Source organism: Anopheles darlingi, chromosome 2, assembly GCF_943734745.1.
Source record: "Anopheles darlingi chromosome 2, idAnoDarlMG_H_01, whole genome shotgun sequence".
NCBI classification, from domain to species: Eukaryota; Metazoa; Arthropoda; class Insecta; order Diptera; family Culicidae; genus Anopheles; species Anopheles darlingi.
Window position 1 is genome coordinate 38,019,403 of NC_064874.1, and position 23,630 is coordinate 38,043,032.

A 23,630-nucleotide genomic window follows, 5' to 3' on the forward strand; every position below is an offset into this window, starting at 1 on the left:
TTTGGCGAATTTTAAATCCTTTTCGATTAAAATGAAATATCATTCCTCGGCACCAAACCTTCGCCTCTTAAATGACGTCTTTTGCTTTTTTACTGTTGTTGCTGTCCTTTCAATTTTCCCAAAGCATCTATTCCTAGATCAAGAAAAGGTCAGCTGCCGGTCGCACACGATTTCGATCAAACATCCCTCTTCCTGCCCAGCGATCCCTTTTTAAGGGACAGGAAACCGGGCAAAAGCTCCAAAGTATGGCCAATCAATATATTAGAGGCCATCATTAAATGGATGTCAGAATTTATAGCGACGGCCATTCAACGGCACACGGCCGTTCGCTTCGATTCGCGGAACCGTTGACCGAGTTTGGGAAAATCTGCCCTCGGCCAACGATGGATTGGACTGGACAGAGTGGGTGGCCCGAACCCGGAACCGGGGGGCCGATAGAAAATTTGTCATATTTTGGAATTCATTGCTGCTGCCGCCGTCATTGTTGTCGTCGTCGTGGTCGTCGAAGCGCTTGGTGGACGAGGCCATACCGCGGCCGGTCGGTCGGTTGCTGCCATGAATCCCAAATGGTTTGCAACATTGATGAGGCGGAGAAGTTTGTTTTGCTCCATCGCTTCTATTTTTTTTTTAAACTGTAACAGCGCGGTTTGGTGGACGGTGGCCGGTAGCCTCGGTCATGACCCTTCGGACCCTTCAGACCCCGTCACCCACTCGCAGGGTGGCGTGGAGTTGCGAACGATGGAATTATTCATTGACCATCCCCGGGTGCGCCCGGTTGGTCGGTTGGTCGGTCGTCGACGTGAATCCAGCCAATCGATCGATCGATTTCGTGCAACCCAAGCGCAGCCACTGGTGTCTGGAAGCCATAAATTTTCGCTGTCGCGCTAATATGCGACAACATCCCCTCCCGCTCCCGGAGGATGGTTCGATGTTTAGCTTGAACCACAACAACAACAACGACGACGATGACGATGACGACAACGGTGCTGTGCGAAGGGAAACCCGTGGGAAGGGGGAAAAACAGATTTGAAACATCAATATTCTCACGACGGAGCGCGAACAGGAGAGGCGGGATAGGCAGATTGAACGGTGAGGCGATGGTCAACTTGTCAAAAATGTTTGTAAACGCAAAGTGGCTCGACGGATGGACGGATGGATGGATGGAACGCAGCTGGCCAGCTTTTTGGTGGTTGTAGATGGTCGCTATCGATAAAATGCGAATGTTTCGTTCCATTTTCATCAGCCGGAGCTGGTGTTGTCCGTAAGCCTATTTCATGACGAAACCGGGGGAAAGATAATAAAGATTTACGATTCATGTTGGAAGTGGTTAAAATTTGAAGTCCCATCAGCATCGGTCACTAATTCACAGCGAAAAGCGAACGTTATTTTTAAATAGAAATAATGGTGCAATGTGTTAAGGTCTCCCGATAGGCGCAAGTTTGATTAACTGTTAACTGTTATCGGGTTTGCAGTAACTCGTCCATTAACTCGTCTTTTGAGGCGACCATATTACCAGTTTCGTTTCAACCTTGTACAGAATAAAAATAGCAAGATTACCAGAAGTTGGCTATGTAATAAACTTGGTATAAAGATTAATATAGGCCATCGTAAGTTTAGCAAAACATTGCAAGCAAATTCCATTACTTTTTTTCACTCACGCATACACGTTATGCAAGGAAACTTTCTTTTGGCGGCTCTTAACGGTAATTATTGTTGTAATAATATAAACAATCATGAAACAAAACAGATCCGATGTTAGTGCTTTGTTTATCTAACTTAAAATGAGTTAGTTGGTAAGCAAACTGGATTGAACCGTTCAACTGACCAGACCACATCGGTATTTATCGGTTGCAACATCTAATGCCACCCAGTCCGATCGGCCATCAGCAGTCGGTCAGCATAAGACGCACATGCACATATAAATCAATGCTACAACAGGTAAGGTGCGATAACACCACCATCGCGCACACACACACGCGCACTCTTGGTCAACTGTAAGCACCAAAACGGTCTGGTATGTAGCACGGCAATCGGCCAGAGAAAGGGACAGATTGTAGCCCGCGCCACGGTTTCAGCCTTCCGGTTTTTCCGGGCAACACCACCACCCCAAACCACCCAACTGCCTGCGGTGAGGTGAACCCAGTAATCAGGCACCATTCATCAAACGTCTCCCTATCAGGGCGGCCAGCAACAGCAGTCCCGGAGGCCGGAACTGAGGCCGGCAAAGCGTCACATCCGACCTGACCGTACCTTGAGGCGAGACGAGACGCAAGCGATTGAGAGAGAGAGAGAGAGAGAGCGCTGTTGCCGTGGTGCTGGTGCTAACGACATTAATCGACATTTGCTTTGACAGTTGGCCCGGATCTCAGTTGGCTGTGCTGCGGCCGAAATCAAAACATTTCCACAGTGACCGAGGGAGGACGGGGGCCCGAGGAAGCGGCCTAGCGGGTACGATTGTCGGTCGGTCAGATCGGTTTGGTCACCTTGCCCTTCGTCTCCGTCTCCGGCGTGCTGGGGGGAGTTTATTTTGATTGCAAATTCAATCAGTTATCGGCTGTTGGAGCTTCTTGCTGTGATTGCTGCTTTCCTCGTTTGACCATAAAGGCCGGTTAAGTAACAATGAAGGGCTCGTTGAGCATTATGATCTCGTTGCTTATTAGCCGGATAGTGTGCCGTAGACAGTACGGTAAAGCAATCGAATTGAAACTTGAAGAGGAGCAGCTCAACGGTTAATGCCAATTCTTGCGAGTGACATTCACGTTCGTGCGGTTGTGTTAAGTGGAAAAAATAACCCCTCTCAGTGTGAGTGTGCGTACCCGCTGCTTGTCAAACCGTCGTCGTGGTTCGCTGGTTAGTGGGAAAAGTTTTCCATTTCCAAAAAGGTTGCCCATTTTCAGTCACTTCCAGTCACTCGTCGCTGCTGGTTAGTCGTGGTTAGTGCGAGGTTTGCGTTGTTGTGTCGTACTTCCGCGAATGGCGACGAATCGAGTCATCACCACCACTACTGCTGCTGCCCAGTTACACTCACAGTTGGCCACGACTACCACCAGCCGACACACACACACAAGGCATTGACATTTATAATTTAAAAGACAGCGTCAATCCCACGTCGACGTAGGATGCATTGGAAAAGTCTGGTGGTCGGTTCTGACCTTTCTAGTATTGGACGACGATGACGACGATGATGATGGTGATGACGAGGGGTACACAAATTGTTGGACACTGAAAGTGGGACCTCCGAATTCGTTCACCGAGGACACTGGCTGGCCGATGTTTCGATGGCCCCAGCTGGTGGTACAATTATTTATGACAATCAATCAACGACAAGCGCAGACACAACCACCAATATCGTATCGTCAAATGACGTCGATCAGCACCCCCGTCGTCGTCGTCGTCGTCGTCGTCGTCACTGGCTTTGAAATTTTATCGATTTATGGATAACCGACCATTTTTGGCTTACAGCAGCAGGAGCAGCAGCGAGAAGGAAGAGTGTTTGGTGTCCGGGGTTCCGACGCGATGTACACACCATGTCCTGTGTACATCGAAATGGGGTCGTCCAAGCCATGGTCCACGTTTGGTAATACCCGGGATCGGCCAGGAGCAGCCCCAACTCAATTTGAATTGTGTCAAATGCAGATCCCTCCCCACCTATTGGATCACGAAACCGGGCGGTCGAGTACCATCATTCGGTTCCCTGGCGCTTCACCTGCCGCAAAAGGCCTCTCGTTCTAATGATCTGCCAAACTGGCCACACGTGGGGCGTACTAACTACAAAAAAAAAATGAAACCAGAAGGGAGCCACTTTTTTTCCAGTCCATTCTCTTCTGTCACTTCAATGGTCGGTGTCGGTGGGACGAGAAGGAAGGGATCAATCGAATGGCCAATCGGTTGCGATGGTGGCGTACAGCCCTGTTTTTTGCACATCTCATCCCGGCGCTGGACCTGGGACTTGGGACTAACTCGATTCAATCCTGACCAACTGACCGACCGACCGACCGGTGTCCGGTCCGGGTCTGGTGGTGGTCTATTCGATTCGATTTGCTTTGTCCTCCCTGTAGAGCAGCCGGTAAGATCGCTCAACGAACCCACTGTGTCTGTGTTCACCATGTAGGTAGGTGAACGCCCTGGTGTCCGGGCATCCCCATATTGACGCCAACCAGGCTGGACCGGGGCAGATGCCTTTTCGAGGACGCAGCATGAATCCTCCATGTATACGATGCAATCCTATCCGATACGAGCTTAGAGCATTGAGCTATAGGGGGCGATTGGATGGGTTTGTAGCTCGTGGCTCTTACATGCTGAGTTGCATCTCCTAACCCGAGGAGCCCGGGAGGGACGATGGCACTCGGCACCGGATCATGTGGTCAAACATGAGAATGATAGCCGATTCCGGGCCTGGAATGAGGAGACCGACGACCGGACACAAATGACAGGCGTACAACAAGATTACCGGTACCTCTCCCGATGAATGATTCTGCTATGCCCTGGTTTGAACCTCCGGTTCACGGTGAAATGGGAGAATGGATTAGGATTTCGGTCTGGGATGGGATACTTTATTTGATGGAAAATGTCGAATCGAACGTCGCTTCATCGGGATCCAGGATCCAATGCAGCGGTTCGGTATTCGGTAGGAACAGTTCGTAATCAATTGACGTGCACCTGGTGGCTTATGTTCCAGATTCGAATCCATTACCGGATTCGGGGGTGCACGTAGCAGAAGGGGTGGTTTGCAATGATCATAAAGTCATGAGCCCTACAGGCGACTATTGTTATCACCTAATGATGACCTTCCCTGTTCCTAGTAAACTCCATTAACGAGCAAAACTCCTGACCAACAGATCCGCGCATAGTGGAGATGTTCCTGTTGGAAATATGATCCAAGTCGCCTTTCCCTTGCAGTGGAGAAAGTCCCGAGAATCGCAAACAATGCCTACTCGATCTATTACCAACCGTTCAATGGCGTTTCTGCGAAAGAAAGAAGCAGAAAAAATAAACAATAACAATCCCGCGTTTAGCACCGCGTTTCTAACGCGGCCTATCAGCAGCGCTTTTCGCTGGATCCGTGGCGCCATTTTCAAAGCAATGGAAAGAGGTCGCGGACCCCAACCCAACAGACTTCAGCTACTCGGACTCCGGCCAGCGGACAATAAAAAGGAAAAGGACGTAATAAAACGTAATTTGTCTCAACTGAATAAACATTTCGGATTATCACCCTCGACGGACTCGACGCGCGATCGACGCCGGTGTTCAGTCCCCGGTCCCGGACTCGGTTGGTCTTGTCCCGTGTTGTCCCTGTGACCGAAACCACGGACCACCGCCTGCTGTGACTGCTGGGCGGCGTCGAGTGCCTGATTCTGACAGTTATCACTGACCAATGGCCGGGCACACCGAGAGGGAAGAGGGGGCCCTTGCCTTATCACAGCGTGCAGAGAGTGGGGTACCCTCTTCCCCTCCTCCCCTCCCTTCCCAGAACCAGAATTACCTATTCAAATGTACCGTCAGCTGTTGGCAGACACCCTGCTGGCCAGTTGGGGTCCGGCAATAATGGTCGGCATCGGTTTGGCGCGGCCCCGTTTGGATCCCTCGTTATCCACCCGGGCTGCTTTCCGCGTACTGCCGTATAGTTCGAGTCCAGTGGTGACCATTTAACGACCTTCCCTTTCCCCGGGCCAGTCGGCACTTTGGTTCTGGATCAATTTTGCATGTAATTTTATAGCGAAAGACTTCATTAATTTTAATTAGCTTCGCTTCTCGCGCCAAAGGGATTTATGGCTTTCACGTGGCACCGCGTACTGGCGCTGGTATGGAGAGGGCGTGCGCGCGCGACAGACAGAGAGAGAGCGAGAGAGAGAGAGAGATGGTGCGCACGAAAGAAATGGTAAGGGATAGCGTTTAGATGACGCGAAGCGGGAAAAGGGTCCTTTGGCTTTGGCCATTCTGATACCCCCGATGATATTCGTCGGTGATTCGGAATGGGGGAGTTCCGGGGACCCCGTTAATGTTTGATCACTTCGCGGACATTGTGGCGCCCGCTGTGACCGTAGGCTAGAACTTCGGGTCGGGACGGGAGCGCTGGCTTATCAGTTTTATTGCCAACAAGAAACACTCATAAAACCCACCACTCCACTCTTTATAGCCCTATCTAAAGAGGACAGTGAGGGGGGAGAGGGTGAAGGAATCCACTGATAACACGAAGGGTTCCTTTGGTGTAACTCGAGACCGGTGCTCGGACCGGGTTATTGGTATTGGCGTGTACCAATCAGTGTCAGTGAGGTATTATTCGAGGAATGCGCCACCAAGATTCTCGAGATTCCGATACGCGGAGGTGGCGTGGGAGCGGAACTTGTGGTCAGCAGCCAATTGGCGTCCACAAATTACCATCAGGTGTATAACCTTACATCCGCTCTTTTGCTTCTAGATGGGTTTATCGAGCAAATTGAGCTGTTATCAACATGTGATACTGCTTTTTGTAAGGGTTCGTTACCTGTTTACGTAAATCAGTGCACATCATAAGTGATTCCATGGAAAAACATACAATTTTTCCTAGCACAATAATGTCTAGTTTTGTGTTACAAAAAGAGCATATGCTCAACTTTCTTGCTTTAATTTGAAAAACTCGGCTGCATAATTCCATGAAATGATGGAGAGGACTTTGGTGAGAGAGTACTATAGGAAATTACATGCAGAGATTATTTTCGTCGGTTGAAAAATGGAAATGAGATGTTTCTATTTTGACTTGAGAGGCGTGAAAATCGCCCCAGAAAAGTTGAGGATCATGAATTGCAGGGTCTGGCTTTGGGTAAGGATAATGCCCAATCACGAAAAATACTTGTCCAACAGTTACGAGATACTAAACCAGCCGTTTCCAAACATTTACGGACCATGGAAATGGTTAAAAAATGAAGAAAAAAACACATAAATTGATAAACAACGACAAAACATTAACGAAAACAACGACATTTATTTGAAAATGCCAGCAAAAGGCCTGACGAGTGGTTTGCCTCACAAAATGAAGAATTCTTTTCAAGAGAAAATGTGTATCTAGTGAAGAAAATACTTGGTATAAATTAAGTTTTGGCTTTCTATTTAAAAAAAAGTTAAGGTTATACGTTCCTCCGAACAATCACTAATGTATGTATCACCCTGTTTGTGTATTTCCCATTCGTAGGAAGCTACGTGCTGGCCTGGAAACGTGGCATTGCCATCCTGACGGCGGGAACGGTGAAAGTGACGCCCGATCCGCGTGTCCGTCTCGTCAACGGTTACACGCTACAGATACGGGACGCGGTGCCACAGGACGCCGGGGACTACATCTGCCAGATGGCACTGCTGGATCCGCGCGAGATCACGCATCACGTCGAGATACTGGGTAAGTAACAGGGGTCCCGGGTCCCAGGTTCCGGGTCATAAAATAGAAAATCCATCCCGTAGTAGTAATTCCGGAAAAGTTCTGTCGTTAGCAGAACACCGCGGGGCGGAGTTCCTGGTATGTGTCCCAGCGCTTCACACCGTGTCCAATATAGACACTTATACACTTTCCTGTTGGACGTTTTGTTGGATTTTTGGTATATTTACAGCACCTAGTGCAAGTATCAGTATATTAAAGTCAAATTGTAGCGTTTAATTAGTATATTGTTGAGTTGGATTGGTTTGTGTTCGGGATCTGATTTTAGTCACGATGAAATCATTCTATGTGCCAGTGTTTGAAAAATCTATCTCAGCACGCAGAACGGGACTTTGAGTTCTCAGATGAAAGCTATTTGTTCTAGACCTAAATCATAATTTCCAAATATCGGTCGATTGTGGGCCAGAAACATCAAGGAGGTAATAGATAATCAAAAGAAAATCCTCAGGTTTCGAAATGCGGCACGTGTGATGGTTTGGGCGGATTTTTGCAAACGCGACGAGTTGCCTCTAATTTTTATTGAAAAGGCATAAAAACTAACTCAATTCGTTACAAAACAAAAGTATTAGAGAAAGTGAGAAGAGCCTAGCTTCGAAATATTATACGGGACCGTCGATTATGTGTTCCAGCAAGATGGAGCGCCTTCGCACACAGCTTATTTGGCGTAATACTGTTGCACTAACAATATAACCAGATTTGAAGCGAATAATGAATAGCCTCCCAGTTCACCGGAAACCTTAACCCACTGGACTTTTTCGATTGGTCGTAACTAAACGACCATAAACTGTCTACTTTGATACAGTTTAAAGCAACGATAAATAAAATTTGAGATAAAATACCTAACGAAGTCCTCCGTGCCGCCGGCGATGAGTTTGAGAAGCAATTGAAGCTAGTAAAAAACAAGTTTGGGCCCGGAGAAATTTCGAAACATGCTTTAAAACTAATAAGTATAAGTTTCTTAATTAAAAAACGATCGGAGAATGGGTTAATCCTTTAAGAAAATATGGATGATTGAAGTTGTATGAGAATATATTGGACACGGTGTACTTCTTCGGTAAAGCCGGAGTCTGTTATGCTTTCTGATGTGACGATGAACTGTGGTCCACTGTTCGCGTCCGTTTCGCGCGTTTATCGTGAGTACGGGAACAGTATCCCAATGAACTCGTGTAAATCGTGTAACAGACCGGAACATCTTCTCCCTAGTGGCGTTTTTTTTTCTTTTCAATTTCACGAAAATGTTTGCCGCTGTGTCTGTTGCTTATCTAATCGATAAGCTACCTTCCAACTCGCTTTATCATCGCTTCTTTTGCCCCGTTCCCGGGAACATGTCTGACAAAGTGTAACCACTTCCAGTAAACAACCGCCGACAATGGGGAAATCCCGGTGTGAGGTGGTGATTATGAGCCAGCAACACCAAACAGCTTAGCTCCCCGCCCCGCCCCGCACCGTCCCACGTATAGCAATCGTGTTCTTGGCGCGGTGGTGCTCTTTGTCTGCCAAAACTTCCGCCAAACTTCTTCGCCTCAAACTCGCGAGCCACGAACAAATCGTCGATAAGCTCTTCCGATCATCTCCGGAGCCGGATCTTCGCGTCTTTCAAGGTGCGAGGACCTTTGCGCGGCGCGGGGGGCCCATTTACAGCTACAGACCCCGCCAGGCGGCCACGGGGTCGAGGCCAAAAACTTTTCGGCGTCCAACACTGACGACGCTCAACCGCTCGCCGAGATGAATCATCGATCGGTGCGCACCGCAGCAGCAGCAGCAGCAGTTGCCTTTGCCCTTTTTGGTGTTTTGGCCACCAATCCGTTCCCTCGGTAGAAATCTTTGCCAAAAGAAACTTGCTGCCATGTCCCGGGCACGCTGATTTATGGCAGGGTTTTTCTTGGGCGGCGTTCACTGCTGCTGCTGCTGGTGGTGCTTATGCTACACAAGCCAGACCATGTGTATGGGGTCTGGAGACTTTTCTTATCTCTCTCTCTTCACGCCGTACACCGATGCGATGGAACGGATGCTCGGTCGGTTCGGTCGCTATCTTCCGTCGCCGTCGCCGTCGTCGTCGCTTTACACGTCGCTTTTCACACACACATCGGATTCCGTCTTCACCGTTCCACCGTTCGGAACCGTGCCGTGCCATGCCGTGAATGGTGGTGACAACCTTTCAACTTTCACCGCACGTACCGTAACAATCATAGGTTATTAAATCTTTTTGAGTGATTTCATTTGCCGGGCCGGGCGCTGATGTTGCTGCTGCTGCTGGTGCTGGTGCCGGTGGAAAGGACACACGGCAGCAAGCAAATCGGCGGCAGAAAGAAGATTCCGGCAAGTAAACCGATGGGGAATTTACAGTGAGAAACGATCGGTGGTGACAGGATTTATGGCGAGAGTTTGTTTGAAATATTTGTCCGTGGTGTTTGCTTTCTAATTTCGACCCCCGATGGTCATGACCGTGGACCCTATCATCGATTCGGGTGTTTTTTTTTTATGCTGTTAATGTCGGTGCCAGAAGCACGTGCAGCAGCGTTGTAGATCAGTCGAGGTCCGTGTCCGTGATCGTCCAGAGTGGATTTACTCGCGGTGGAAGTGAAGAGGATTCGAACAGGGTGGAAAAGGGAATCGAAACGAAAGGGATGCATAAAAAAACCACTTCATTCCGGTGCATTTTAGAGCATAAATTGGGTTTCACATAGAGGGAAGAGTGAGCGTTAGGTTCGAGGATTAAATCTGAAGATCACATATTGACTGATAAACGGCATTGAATCCAGTGTTGGTCCCTTTTTCAACGTTCCTGTGACGTGACGGCACGACACACCAATGCAGCAGCACTGGCCACTGACTGGCCTCTGCATCGATGCATTGTTCGGAATGCATAATGCACCCATCGCTGGTCGGACGAAAAGTCAAGTAGCAGCACGATATCGAGATGATTTCGAACGAGGACCACCGTTTCGTCCTGTCATTGCATCGCGGCATGGCATGTATGTGCATCGCCAGAGTTCGACGAAAGGAAATCCGAAAGCATTTCCGCATCAAATACATCAAATACTACGGTCTACAACAGACACCGGCCGAGGCCGATCGATCGATCGATCCGATTGCTTCTGCACGCACGGTTTAGCTTTCGCGTAGACCCCAAAGGCCCAACGATATTGAACCCTTCACAGACACACATCATTTTCATCTGAGCTCCAACCACCGGACAGATAATCGTTCACGTTTTGGTACGCCAATTGACCGGTCAATGATGCAAACTGAAGCAGGTGGAACCGCTTTCGGTGGTTCGTAGGAATATGTTTTGAACTGGTTCGTCCTGCCTATTCAGGTAATTCGAGTTAATTCCGAGTTGCGTTATGTCTGATAGGTGTACATGGAACGCCGTCCCAGTTCCCGGGAACTGTATGCCAACGAGTCTTTAGGAACGTAATGAAACGTTCCAATAGAAGGAACATCAGTTCCCCTTCCCAGGAACAGTTATTTCAACGAAAGGAACGGTAGAACGAATAATCCAACACAAGGAACACTCTTTCCGCTCTAAGCACTTCTTCTTTTAAGTGGGGACTTTGTTTATTTAGGATCAAAAAAGACTAACTTTTGACGATTTTTAGTGAAGCAACCATTCAACTTAATTTTTTCAAAATAATGTCATATTACACCACAACTTTTCACGAATACTTGGTTGTATTTTTGAGGAGGATTTGTTCAAAACTACGTTTATGACATAGAAAGGTTTAACGTATTGGCTTATTTTCAACAATACAGTTCAATACAGAACTGATCGTTTTCAGCTGGTTGCTCTGCTTTATATATTTCCCAGCATAGCAACCAAAGTGAACTAAGGTTCAACGATGATATACATCAAAAGGCAAGTTTGCAAAAAAGGAACGTTTTGCGGTGCCCATCGTAGCCACGTGCTGGGTCATCAGAAATATAAAAATCGATATTCTTTTGTTAGATTGTAAGTTTATCCAAGTAGCACCGTCGAGTTTTTGTTAAATATCCCATTTTTAGATTTCTGGCAGATTTTTGAAGTTGAAAAAGTGCTGCTTTTTCAATGTTGCCTCAAAAAACGAGTCTTACATAATTATTAAAAAAAAAAGTATCAACAATTTTTATAAAACCTCAACGGGTTAGCTGGCAAATAAATAAAATATGGCAAAATAAATGGTAGGTCGGTCCAATAGTTTTTATGACTTTAAAAACGTAGGTTTTGGAAAATGCGATTAAAAGTTGCGAGATGCTTTGAGCCTTGTATCAAAGGTGTATTTTCAAAAATCAATATTTTTGACAATTTTGCTTCGATTGATCCTGAAATTTTACGCAATACTCTTGGAAAGATAAGCACTCATAAAAAGTAAATGTGAAGAAATTAAAAAAAAACCTAAATTCCCCCCTTAATCAACAAATCTTATCGTAACTACGGATTAGCCCGGCTCCGGCCCTGTTTAAAGGATGGCGCAGGAAATCTATTCTTTTCCACTGGTCTTAACCTTCGCTTTTGGAGGAAAATCAAAGCGTGAATTGAATTCCGAATCCGAAGATGCGGTCCGAGATAATAGAGTTTCACTTAATGTCGCATCGAAACAAATCGGAAAATGCCGGGAAAATCGTCATGTGGGGGGGTTAGGAACGGGAGAATCGCAAACGGAAGTTTGGATCGAATCGTGGACCCTTCCCTTCCCTTCGCATCCACATTTCGCATTTCGGGGGGCCCGCATCAGGTTTTAGTTTTCGATTCGAACCGAGCTTCATACCAACCTCGTTGTCACCTCGTTTGTTCGTCCTTACACATGTTCGGGTACTATATCTCTCGGATCCTGCTGGTCTGCCTCTCTCTCTCTCTCTCTCTCTCTCTCTCTCTCTCTCTCTCGCGTTTTATCGCTTTCTGAATCCTCTTCGTTCGTACTGGCAGCAAACACTCACGCATCGATCCGATCGCACGTACTCTTGAGTGGAGAGTGGTTTGTGGCAGGACACAGGCCACCCCACCTCACCTTAACACCCCTCTTCATCGCTCACCCCTTGGTAGACCACCGTTTGCGTGTTTGTGACCGGCAGCGGCGGCGACGGCAGCAGGAAGCGGAAGTCAGCAGGAAAATGAACTTCCACACGAGAGTAGATTTCCGTCCCGTACCATCCGGTTGGACCAGCACATGCGCCCCCCCCTCCCTCAGAATTCACAAAGTTAGTCACTCCCATACGTTGCCCCTAGGGTACTATTCCCTCTCCCTGCCAGCATCGTCCGTCGTCGAAGTTTGAACGGCATCGACAGCAACAGCAACAGCAACAGCAGCCGGGAGCGAGCGTTCACCATTCTGATCAGACCGATGAGGGGGTGTCTGGTGTATCGTGGGAAATTCTTGGGGTGGAGCACTGACCCTCAACAGATGACACGCTCCACTGAAACTTGAACTCGTAATTCGCGCGCTCGCGTGCGCATACGTGCAAGTGTTGCTGGTTTTTGGTTGCGTTTTGTTTCCAAGTGTTGATGTCCCAAGAGGAATTTTCGGACAAGAACGGCACGGCGGAAATGGTATGGGACACACGCGGACCACAACACCAACACCAACAGCACGATCTCCAGTCGGAGCTCCTGTTGTGACCTATTTGCTGGCATCTTTATGCGTTGCTTCCGTTCCCATCTTCCGATCCTTGGATGTTTGGGGACATTTTGTGTTGTGTTCCAGGATGATAGCACCCACAGCCACGGGCCACGGACCACGGGCAGGTCGTGGTAGTGCGCCGTGGTAGGGGCATTGCAAACAGTTTCGCCACTTTTCGCACAACTCTCTGCACTCTGGTGGTGGTAGTGATGGTTAGGTCAGCGCACGTGGATTCCCCCGACAAAGTGACATCACAAGTGTACGGAGATGCGCTCTTACACACACATACACGCACGCACTCGGCGGAAATGGACCTCCCTCTCCAACCACTAGGGGATGCTGACGGAAATAATAAACTTTTTGGTTGTCGCAAGTCGTTGCGCTGCGAGCGATAACGGTGATTGCTACCACCACCGCCCTGCTGGGGTTTGTTGGCGGATGTTGGCGCGAGAGGATACACCACCCACACACACAGCAGCAGCAGCATTTCGGATCGCGAAACTTCCGGCCCGAAATCCGTAAGCGCCAAAGTGCCACTTTTTTTTATCTCATTGCTGAGCCAGTAAAAATTGTCCACTTGACTGGACTGTGGACTGTTTGACGGCTGTTTGTTCCGCTGCTCCAAGCGTGAACTCGATATGAATTACGATTGATTTCCTGTTGTTGGTAATAAAGCGGTAGTTTGCGATGGACAAGCAATTGAAGCAATCGTTGCCATTTGCTTCCCATTAATGGACGGTGCTGCTGGTGCTGGTGATGGTTTGTTAGTGAGAAGTCACGGCAGAAAATTGTAACAATATGAAGCCGCATCTAGTAGCCTGATTAGAGTGCGTCTTATTGTGGTCACAACGAGCTCATTTGAACATTGTCTCATTCTTATTCCGACCAACGATGAGGATGATGATGATGGTGATGGAAAATGGAAGAAGCGTCGAATTTGCTACTCATCGCTATCGTTGATGCCAAACCGGAGATCTTCATCAGTAAACGGGCAACCATTTATCACTTCGAAGCGACAGCAGCAGCAGCATACCAGACAAACTCATCAACATGTTGGCAACAAACACGGGGGGTAACGTCTTAAAAATTCTAGTAACGCACACACTGCTGGTGGTGGTGGTGGTGGCACTTTGGTGGTAAATGTGCCAATCATGCTCATGCATACACGCATAGGCCAGACGGTGCAGACGTTTGTCCGGGGTCTGGGGTCCTATCGGCCATCAATATATATGCTAATCGCTTCGCTTACTGTCGCCGGCGATATTTCATCATTTAGCGGCCGTGGTCAGTGGTGGTCGTTCGGTCGTTCGGTCCGATAACCCGGACAGAGGAATAGGAGAAGAAGAAGAAGGAACAGGGATCTTCTTCAGTCAGCCAGTAACAAACCGCTTCGTATGACAAGTGGCCAATCGTTTCGGCTTCATAAGTGGACCACCAGCTGACTAAACAACAATGACCGCCTGGTGTGGGGCCTCAAGATCCCCATCCCCGGACAAGTCAGTCCACGATGACACGTCGACATGTTGACATCATTACGGATGAGACGAATGAGACGGGCGGGGGGGCCGGGACTCCTGCTGTGCTGATAGCCTCATCTAGTGTCCGTGTGTGTGTCCGATTCGGTGATATCGGAAATCGGATCATTTACTGTCCACGGGAATGCTTTGCTTGGAACTAATCGGAACCGTCGACCATCGGCCATGCCTTCGGGTCATGCCAGTTACAGTCACTCCAAGCTGCTGATGCTGTTGTGCTCATGCTGTGCTGTGCGTGAGGATGTCCTCTTCATGGCCGTCGAGCTAATTAATGATGGACAATTCATTTTCAAGCAGCAGCAGCATTGGAACCATCTGGAAACGACTGAAACTCGCCATCATGTCCATCGTCTTAAAGTGCAGGACCATCTTTTACAGTGAAACACCTATCTTTTTTCCTATGCACGATAGCAACTTACCCTGTTATATGATATCAACTGTTTTGCAACTCACAACACTTAAAAATAACTTACACTAAAAGGGTTCAATGGAGATTGTTATATAAACAGTTGAATTTCCAATGTTTTGTTTTTATAACCAAGAGAAATTGAAATATTTTGCTATGTGTGCATTTGTACTGGTATAATATACTAGACAAAATGACATGTTGCAATATTGGTTCGCAATCCAACTCCAACAAACGAATTTGGGCGCTAGAAAAAGTCTTAGAGTAAAGTGGGGTAAGAATGCGCATGGGGTAAGAGTGCGCACCAGTCATTTCTAGAAAATGGTAGCACTGAAACTGGCAACGCTGTACTTGTTTGAAAGGTCATGTAGTGGCTTGTTAATACGTGTTTTTTCTTTTGGATTGGATAAATAACAACGAAGAAATGCGGTAAATTGTAGTTTTAGCGATTTGCATATTATTGAAGGTTTTGTTGAAAAACATTCTCTCATTTCGTTTACATTTTTTTATGCTACGCTACATAAGCTCCAAAGACTCCGTAATTGATGTAGAATCAAAAGGTGAAAACTTCATTCCGGAATACGGACTGATATTTTCATATTTTACCATTTTTCTTAAAACGGCACTATGGGGCAAGAGTGCGCATCTGTTGTGGTTGTTCTTTTTCATAGAATTTGTAAAACTAGCAAAATGATTAATAATATTTTTAACTAGCACGTACATAAGGAAAACAAAACGGTCGATTTGTTCGCCGGAGATGTTAGAAATGGCCAAGGAGCGATTGAAGACCGGAGAATCTAAACGGGCGATTGCAAGAAGTCTCGGTATCGCTGAATCAACTTTGCGAGAACGGCTGAAGAAGGTAGACTACCATTTTGTGTGTGTGTGTGTGTGTGTGTGTGTGAATTATTTATGATATAACGACTTAATTATCATTATTCTCTACAAGGGATACGGTGCGCAAAGGCTTGGGCCTTTCAAATCGATATTTAACAACTAGAAGATCTCGCAAAGCACTGCAGAGCATTGTACAATGCTTTCTATGGAAAAAGGATTTTTTAATGAACGAAATGAATTTTTTTGTTCAATAATGGCTTATATTTACTTTAGACTTCACACTTCGACCAGTTTTGAACTTCAATGAGGTTTGATTTCGTATGCGCACTCTTGCCCCACCCAATGCGCACTCTTGCCCCAATGGTGGGGTAAGAGTGCGCATTTTTTATTTTTGCTTAATATGCATTTTTAACAAGATGTATGAGCACGATCAAAAAATTTTGTTCCACAATTTTAAGCTACAGACGCATATTTTCATTTGGTGTAGCTAACAGGACGAACACTTCTTTCCTTAGAGAAATACAGCGAGTTAAAAGTTAAGTACGCACTCTTACCCCACTTTACTCTAACTGCGAGAAAATTTAACGATATAAAATGCGACGTATGTTACGTATTTGTGTTGCGACGTATTTGTGTTAAAAAGTGATAGAGAAATATTATGTAACACATGTATTACTCGAAACTTCCGACAGAATTGCTATATTATGGCTAGTATAGGAGAAAAATATACCATTCGCATTTTACGTAACTTTCTTTGTTTTTGGTCCTCTTTCATATTTTTTATGACTTTAAATGTGTTTTGTGTTTATCTATTAAAAATACCATATTGAAATTTACAAAACATAATAACAAAAAAACTAATGAAAATTGGACTAAATGATCCGAACCCAACTATATAGTGTTAATAGAAAAAAAGTGTATTGCTCGTTAGAAACGAGTTAATATGATCTGATTGAGATTTTAACAACTATTTTCATCAAGTTTAAATAGAACTATTCCCTTCTTTGAAAATTATTTCGTCGTAACTAGCTATAAAAGCAACAAATGTTGTAATGGAAGAGCCTTATAGTCGTCTTTGGGTCATATAATATTAGCATTTAGCCAGATAAGAGCCTTAAATGTCCTTTGACAGTTCTTTACACCAACCACGATAGCAATTTGTTTTCATTCATCCTCATTTTTATCGGTTGTTAACCTCAGTTGCTATCGTGACTGCTAGCCGCTTTTACATGTTGCCTCCTGCCACACGAAACGTGAAAACGTGATTTCCAATATTCCACATTGTCGTTCCATTTCCCCCGAAAATCCAGCATTTTGCTGCATCCCTGACAATACTCTTCCCTCGATGGGCCCTCGATTCGACCTTGATCGGTGTTGCATCTCCTCTTTCTCCACCGGGAGACCAGCTGGCATTCAGGACAACCGATGCATCACAGCATCCGAATGATTGGCGAGAAAGCAAAAAAAGTAACAGAGCAGCAATTCTTTTTTCCCCCGTTTGTCGGACCAAAAACTCATGTCGAACGAATGTCAAATCTGCTAATCCGTGACAGCTGCAGCGCACATCGGGCGCTGGGACAGAACCGGGAATCGATCGAATCCATTCAAATATCCATCGAGGAACAGCAGTAGCAGCAGCGAGGAACGCCATTCCGATCTGGTGGCCTCGCATCACGCTCGATTGCATCAACGGTGTCACGGTTGGCGGCGACGACGCTTTTGATGCGACACAAAATGGCGAAACGACAAAAAAGGGTAACGAAAACATAGAAATTCAAACGAACTATCTCTCGTTCTCTCTCTCTCTGTGTGTGCGATGACCGCTAAGCCCCATTCGCAGCGATGTCAGCGGCCTTCGTTATTCATATTTTCATATCACTCCCGGCTCGCTGCTGCTGCTGCTGCTGCCGTTGCTGCACAAAATTGCAATGAAGCAAAAGGAAAGAGAAACCGTTTCCGTGTCGTCGTCGCAATGAAACAATGGCCCTCAAGGGGTAGGTCGCACCCTTTCGTTTTGTGGTGCGCTGACCACCGACCACCACCTCTCAACCGAAATCGTGATGTGTCACCCCGTGGCGCTGCTGCTGCTGCAATCAACGAGCTGAACCCCTCGTGAAAGCTGAAAGCCCAGGGAATCGTTTCCGGACGTGTGGGCGCAACGATAATTGTCCTGGAACACGCCGACCCAGGGCACCATATGTTCCGCTATTAGAAGCAGAGAATTAGAAGCGGGAAAAAAGGAAAAATCGCGCTCATCGCGGTGTTCATCCGGAATTTCGGGACGGAACTGAACGGCCAGCTGCCAGCTGGAAATCTCCGAAAACGCGGCCGGTCCGACAGGCCCGGAAGCCGAACCTCGCGTCAAGGCACACATGTCCCAGCAGTTGCCTCGTGGAAAGCATGACCAAATGGTGATCCCGCGAAGCGTGTGTGTGAGGCCACACAGTGCACAGAATTGTGCATTTTGATAAACTAATTGGAGTCCATAACTGTCCGCCACCGCCGCCTTTTTGACGATCCGGAAGGCAAATGTTTGCTCTTTTCTCGCTCCTCATATTTCTCTCCTGTTACTCTAACTCATTCTGCTGTTGCTGCTGGCAACCATAGGGTCCTCTGTGCTGTGGCTCTAATCCACCGGAAGGGATGTCACTAAGCGGTCCGCGAATGAACTCATTCCCGAGGGTTTTTGGCATGGAAAAATCTGTTTGTCTACGCCATTTGTAGCGGAGGAACTGTCGTTTTAATGACGATTAAATTTGTATCCCTCTCTCTCTCTCTCTCTGTGTATGTGTAGCTGTGTTAAACATCTGTTTTCACTCCTCCTCTCATAAGGACTGTTCTTTTTTACGATTTATAAAAAGTAACCAGAAACATTACTTTTAACCCCTCACCACCAAATGGTACTCACCGTGAGAAGCAAAGTGGTTAGAATCAATTGGCAATCCAATTCGTATTCGCCGCAAAACAAAACACACACACACACACACACGATTGCGCGCTGTTGCAGCAAGATGTTAAAGATTAATGTGTGGCCATTTACCTGTTTCTTTCCTGGGGTGTGTGCGCCTTCGAAAGCAATCACTTTGGGCAACATTATTACGGTGAGCCGATACCGATGGCCCCTTCCCCACCCCAAACAACCTGCTCACTCGCTAGCGCCTTCTTGGTGTTCTCGATCAGGTTTTATCGACTTCCCCTTCCATCCACTTCCATCGATCCAGCACCCTCTCCCCGCCATTAAGGACACCCAATCATCCAATAAACCCACTCCGGACACACACACACTCGTCCTGTGCTTCGCTGTTTATGGATTCTCCCCGCCTCATTCTATTCAATAATAAACAAGTCCAGGGACTCACCAGGCGGCCCTTTAGGATAACACCGGATATCCGGCGTTTTTTTGTTCCTCCACCCATGTGTGTGTGTGTGTGCCCGTTGGTGCGGTTGGATTGGTTGGAAGGGAGGACTCTTAATTTTCCAATAAAATATCGCTCACGCGAAAGGCTCACGCAAGGAACGTGCAGCGAGGCAAATGAAATGAATCGTAGCGATGGATTCCTTGGGCCCAAGATGGAGTCAAACCGTGTGGCCACACGTCGTCGCCGAGACGCACGCTGCAAAGCCCCCCTCTCATCGCAGCGTCGTTCCGTGCTTGTGCCGGGATTTTCTCACTTTCACTCACTGGTGGTGCTGCTGCTTCTAGTAGTGCTGGCGTACTCGGCAGTCAATGCCCATAAATACCCAATCCCGGGGCCTCGTGTCCACCTGTCGGACGCAGTCTGCAAAAGCGCAGAGAAGCCGCTGGCCAGCGCTGGCGCTGGAAATCATGGAAACTCCCCCGAGGGTTGGGGAAGATTTATGTGACTGCAAAACTAATCCCAAACTCCTCGCCAATAAATCACCATATGGAGAGCTAATAAATAAAACATTTCGACCAACCGACGGACCGGCCGACGGACGGACCAAGCAATGGCTACGCGTTGGCCAACTTTTTGGTTCCGGAGCCAGCGTGGAACGCTCGGAAGCTGCCACGTTGCTAACAAGAAAGTAAGAGACCGAAACCGAGCGAAAATGTCGGAATGCCGATCTGATTTCTTTGGCCAGCGGGGAGCGTTGGAGTCCGCTGCATGTCCATCAGCAAGCCCTCGAAACGATAAGATGGACAAGAAAGAGAGAGCGAGAGATGAATTCGTTTCCAGCAGTAGCACCATTCATCGCCATCGCGCGCACACTTCCTCGGACCGTTGCTGACCCTGACCACCGGTTGGCCACTTTACGGTCCCCCGGGAATCGTTTCTCGCTCCTCCTGCTGCTGTTGCGCCACGAACCATGAAATCGATCCGCTGATTATCTCGTTATCGGTGTGGTGGGTTTGCTGGGTTTGGTTCGGCTGGGCGGGAAGGGGAGGGGAGGGGTGTGCGCGCGCATTAACGGGGAATGGATAATATAAAATCCGAGCGGCCCCGAGACCAGGGAATGAAAATAATAGTAATAAAAACCTCGTGGGCACGGACACGGGCGCGTTAAAACAAACGGACGGAAAAGCGGAGACGTGCCGAAGAAATGAAACTTTAATCCACGATCCCAACGATCCTAAAGAGGAGGTGCGTGGTGGGAGGAGCTGTAGGGGGTAATCCCATCAGGAGAGGACCACTGGCTCCTGCCGAACCCTGCCATGCCGCCGATCGATCCGACGATAATAATGATTTTGGATTCGAGTAGCGGCATGAAATATTTGTTGCATTGCGGTCAACATGCGACCCCTCCTGGAGGAGGGGAAGGGGAATCGTGGTGGCCGAGAAGAAGGTTCGATATAAATTATCTCCCGCTACCGATCCGACTCCGGGTACACGGGAGTTCCGATATCCGTTCTTCTCCTCCCTTAACGGTGGTTGGTTTTGCGAGCGCGATTCAAACACGCGGACACACTGCTGGGGTCATGTAATGGACATAAATTTTGATTCCCATCCCCCCACCCACCAGGATACCAGGGCTTGCCCACTCCGGTCAGCAGTGACCATCGGCCATGGGGCGATCCGTTTCAGGGGCGATTTGAAGTCAGTGAAAAATCAACAAAATATGGTCGCAGCGGGGGAAGGGATGATAAATTACTTGACAGGAGCGAAGGCGGAGGGAGGTACGGTACGGCATTGTAATGGAAAGGGAGCTCGGTTGGCGCAGCATCACAATTACCTCACCGCAAACCGAAAGCGTTGGAATGGTGCGTTTAAGACGATTGCTTCAGGGGTTTGTAACGATACGCCACACTGTCGTAGGTTAATTGGAACCCGTAAATGGTTTCCAAGTGGTAGTAAAACGCAGCGAGGTCTTAATTAATAATGATTGTAAATAATAAGCCATAAGCATCCAAAAACCATGCTTATATGAGATGATGTCATTTCAATCTTCTGTTTTATTATGCCGTCGTCTGTCAAATAAGAGAAGATAATTTGACGTCAAATCTACCCAAGTACGGAAAGTACACCATTTAAGTAGGACAAAAGTGCGACTTTATCCAGTGATAGGCAGTATGGGACGGTGTAAAAACGACCTCAAACACCGGTTCCAATCCAACCGGGGCGGTTTTTGGTACTGTTTCCGAAGAGTTTGTTCTGAGAAGCATAAAGCAATTTCAGATTCATGTATTTTTGAAACATTTTATGTATTTTAACTTATTAGATATTATTTTAGGGACACAGGAAAGCGCTTAACAGCCCGGGACAGCATCTTTTCGCAAGATCTTCTGCTCACCCAGAACCTTCCTCCAGTTGAACACAGCCAATTCGTTCCTCGTTACTGAAATGTCCTCCATCCTGAACGGCTTCTGCCCCATCCACCGACATCCAATTCACTGGAAACACCGTGGAAAATGATAAATTGTTAAGAATATAATCACTTTTTCGCTGAAGCAACCCTAACACTTTGACAGGTCCACTGTGCTGTTCCGATTGGACGCCATGAACAGATAAATTCCTCCCCAAAAAGTCGTGATTTCCTCCCAAAAACGCTCCTCCCTTTACCGATTCAAATGTTTACACGTGGTGTAATGCACCTGAACCTTCTAGCGCGTGACAGCTGTCACTGGTTAACGCGAACCACGTCACCAGTACGTGGAAGATTCTGAATGGTTGCTTTGATAAAAGAGAATTTTCTGCCACTCAAGAACCGATGTCTTCGTGGAACGAGAAATGCTTTCACGACGACAAGCTACTTTGATCATCGGCAGCAGCATAATAGCATCCTTGTTCCGTGTTCCTCTTGTTTTTTTTTTGTTTTTGTAAAAATCAATTACTCATCACGCTGGACACGTGCGTCGGGGGTTGGGAAATTCGCTGACAGAGAAGCAAACTTTGTGCCACTCGTGTCTGTGTTGACACGTGGCGTATCGGCCGCTAGTGACAGCCAGTTCCCAGCTGGTCAGCAAACATTTCATTACCTCCAGCAAACCGACACCAACAGCCAGCTGGTCATCAAAAGCCTCTTCCTCCTGTGGTAAGATGAACATTACAAATATTGCGTACGACATTGATCGACATGAGCAGCTCTGTTTGGTCTGCCTCTTCTTTTCCGGACAGCCATCGAATATTTGACTTGCTATGCTAGAGGAGACGCATTCATTTCTTAAAGTGGATGGCTCCGACATAGCAACTTTCACGCCATGAAGAGCCTTTCTTTGCCTGTCGTTTGGCAAGTGTGTGAAACTTTATTTCTTTTTCAGATGCACAGCTACAATAGCAATTTGTTTTGCAACTCTTACTACTGTGTCCAAAAAGTAAGGTGACACGGTGTCCAAATTGGCCGCGTGAAGGGATATCTTTAATTTTGTATTTTTTGTAGGTTGTCAGCACTGTTATTAATGACCATGACAAGTTTTACGTCAAAATATTCTCTGGTGTTTGAGAAACGTATAATTTTGTGAACTACTAAAAGTGAACTATTCGTTTTGTTGCCATTTCGACTGTTGTTGAAGCAAAGAATGTGCATTAAAAATATGTTTTCTGCTGCGGACACACCAATGCGAATGGTACAGAAAGCCTTTGGGGACGGTACTATGTAAAAAAAAATGCAGGTGGTGCAAAGACCCGCAGGAGGCCCGGGAACATTTTGAATAGGAAGAACACCCTGGACGACCATCAACGTTAATCGATGCAGCTCACGTCCAAAAAATCAAAGATTTGGTGTTGGAAAACCGTCAATTTACAACAAGAGACTTTGCTGATGATATTGGCGTATCAAACATACCCGCCAATGACATTTTGAAGGATGTTTATCATCTCAAGCGCGTCAGCGCTCGGTCACGATAATGCACCTTCTCACACTGCGTTGGTTTTCTGTGATTTTTTCGCCAAAAACTCCATTCATATCGTTCCACTAACACCATATTGGCCTGATTTGGTTACATGTGGCTTCTGGCTATTCGACAAATTCCGTTCCGGGGACACGATAGAGCAGATTAAAGCCGCTGCGAAGAAGGTGCTGAAGGCCATTCCTAAAGGCGACTTTTTCACGTGTTTCGAAAACTGGAAAATCTGTTGTCATATGTTCATTGTGTCTTAGATTACTTTGAAAGCCAACAAAAATGATTTGGATAAAAAGTTAAGAAATTTTCAATATAAATCTAATGTCAGCTTATTTTTTGGACACACTAGTACGTCTCAAACACATACGAAGAATGCACTAAGGTGGGAACTTATATGCATGCTTCGCGAATTTCGTCTGCTCTTTGCAGCATATTTCGAACTAAGTTAGATAAGCGTTACTTGGATCGTGTCTGGACACAATTTGTCTCTTTATTTCAACCTAATTTTGACAAGTCTTAACGCAAAATTGCAGTCGTCACTAGGTTCCTT

General features: G+C 46.9%; 1 protein-coding gene across 1 annotated transcript in view; it reads left to right on the top strand.

Annotated features, from left to right (window-relative positions):
• LOC125948549 (neural cell adhesion molecule 2-like) overlaps positions 1-23,630 on the top strand; it is a 118,487-nt gene that overhangs the window by 74,290 nt on the left and 20,567 nt on the right. The window contains exon 4 of the mRNA XM_049674739.1: positions 7,169-7,369. Within this exon, the coding sequence (XP_049530696.1) occupies positions 7,169-7,369 (201 nt within the window). The remainder of the gene's footprint in view (positions 1-7,168; positions 7,370-23,630) is intronic.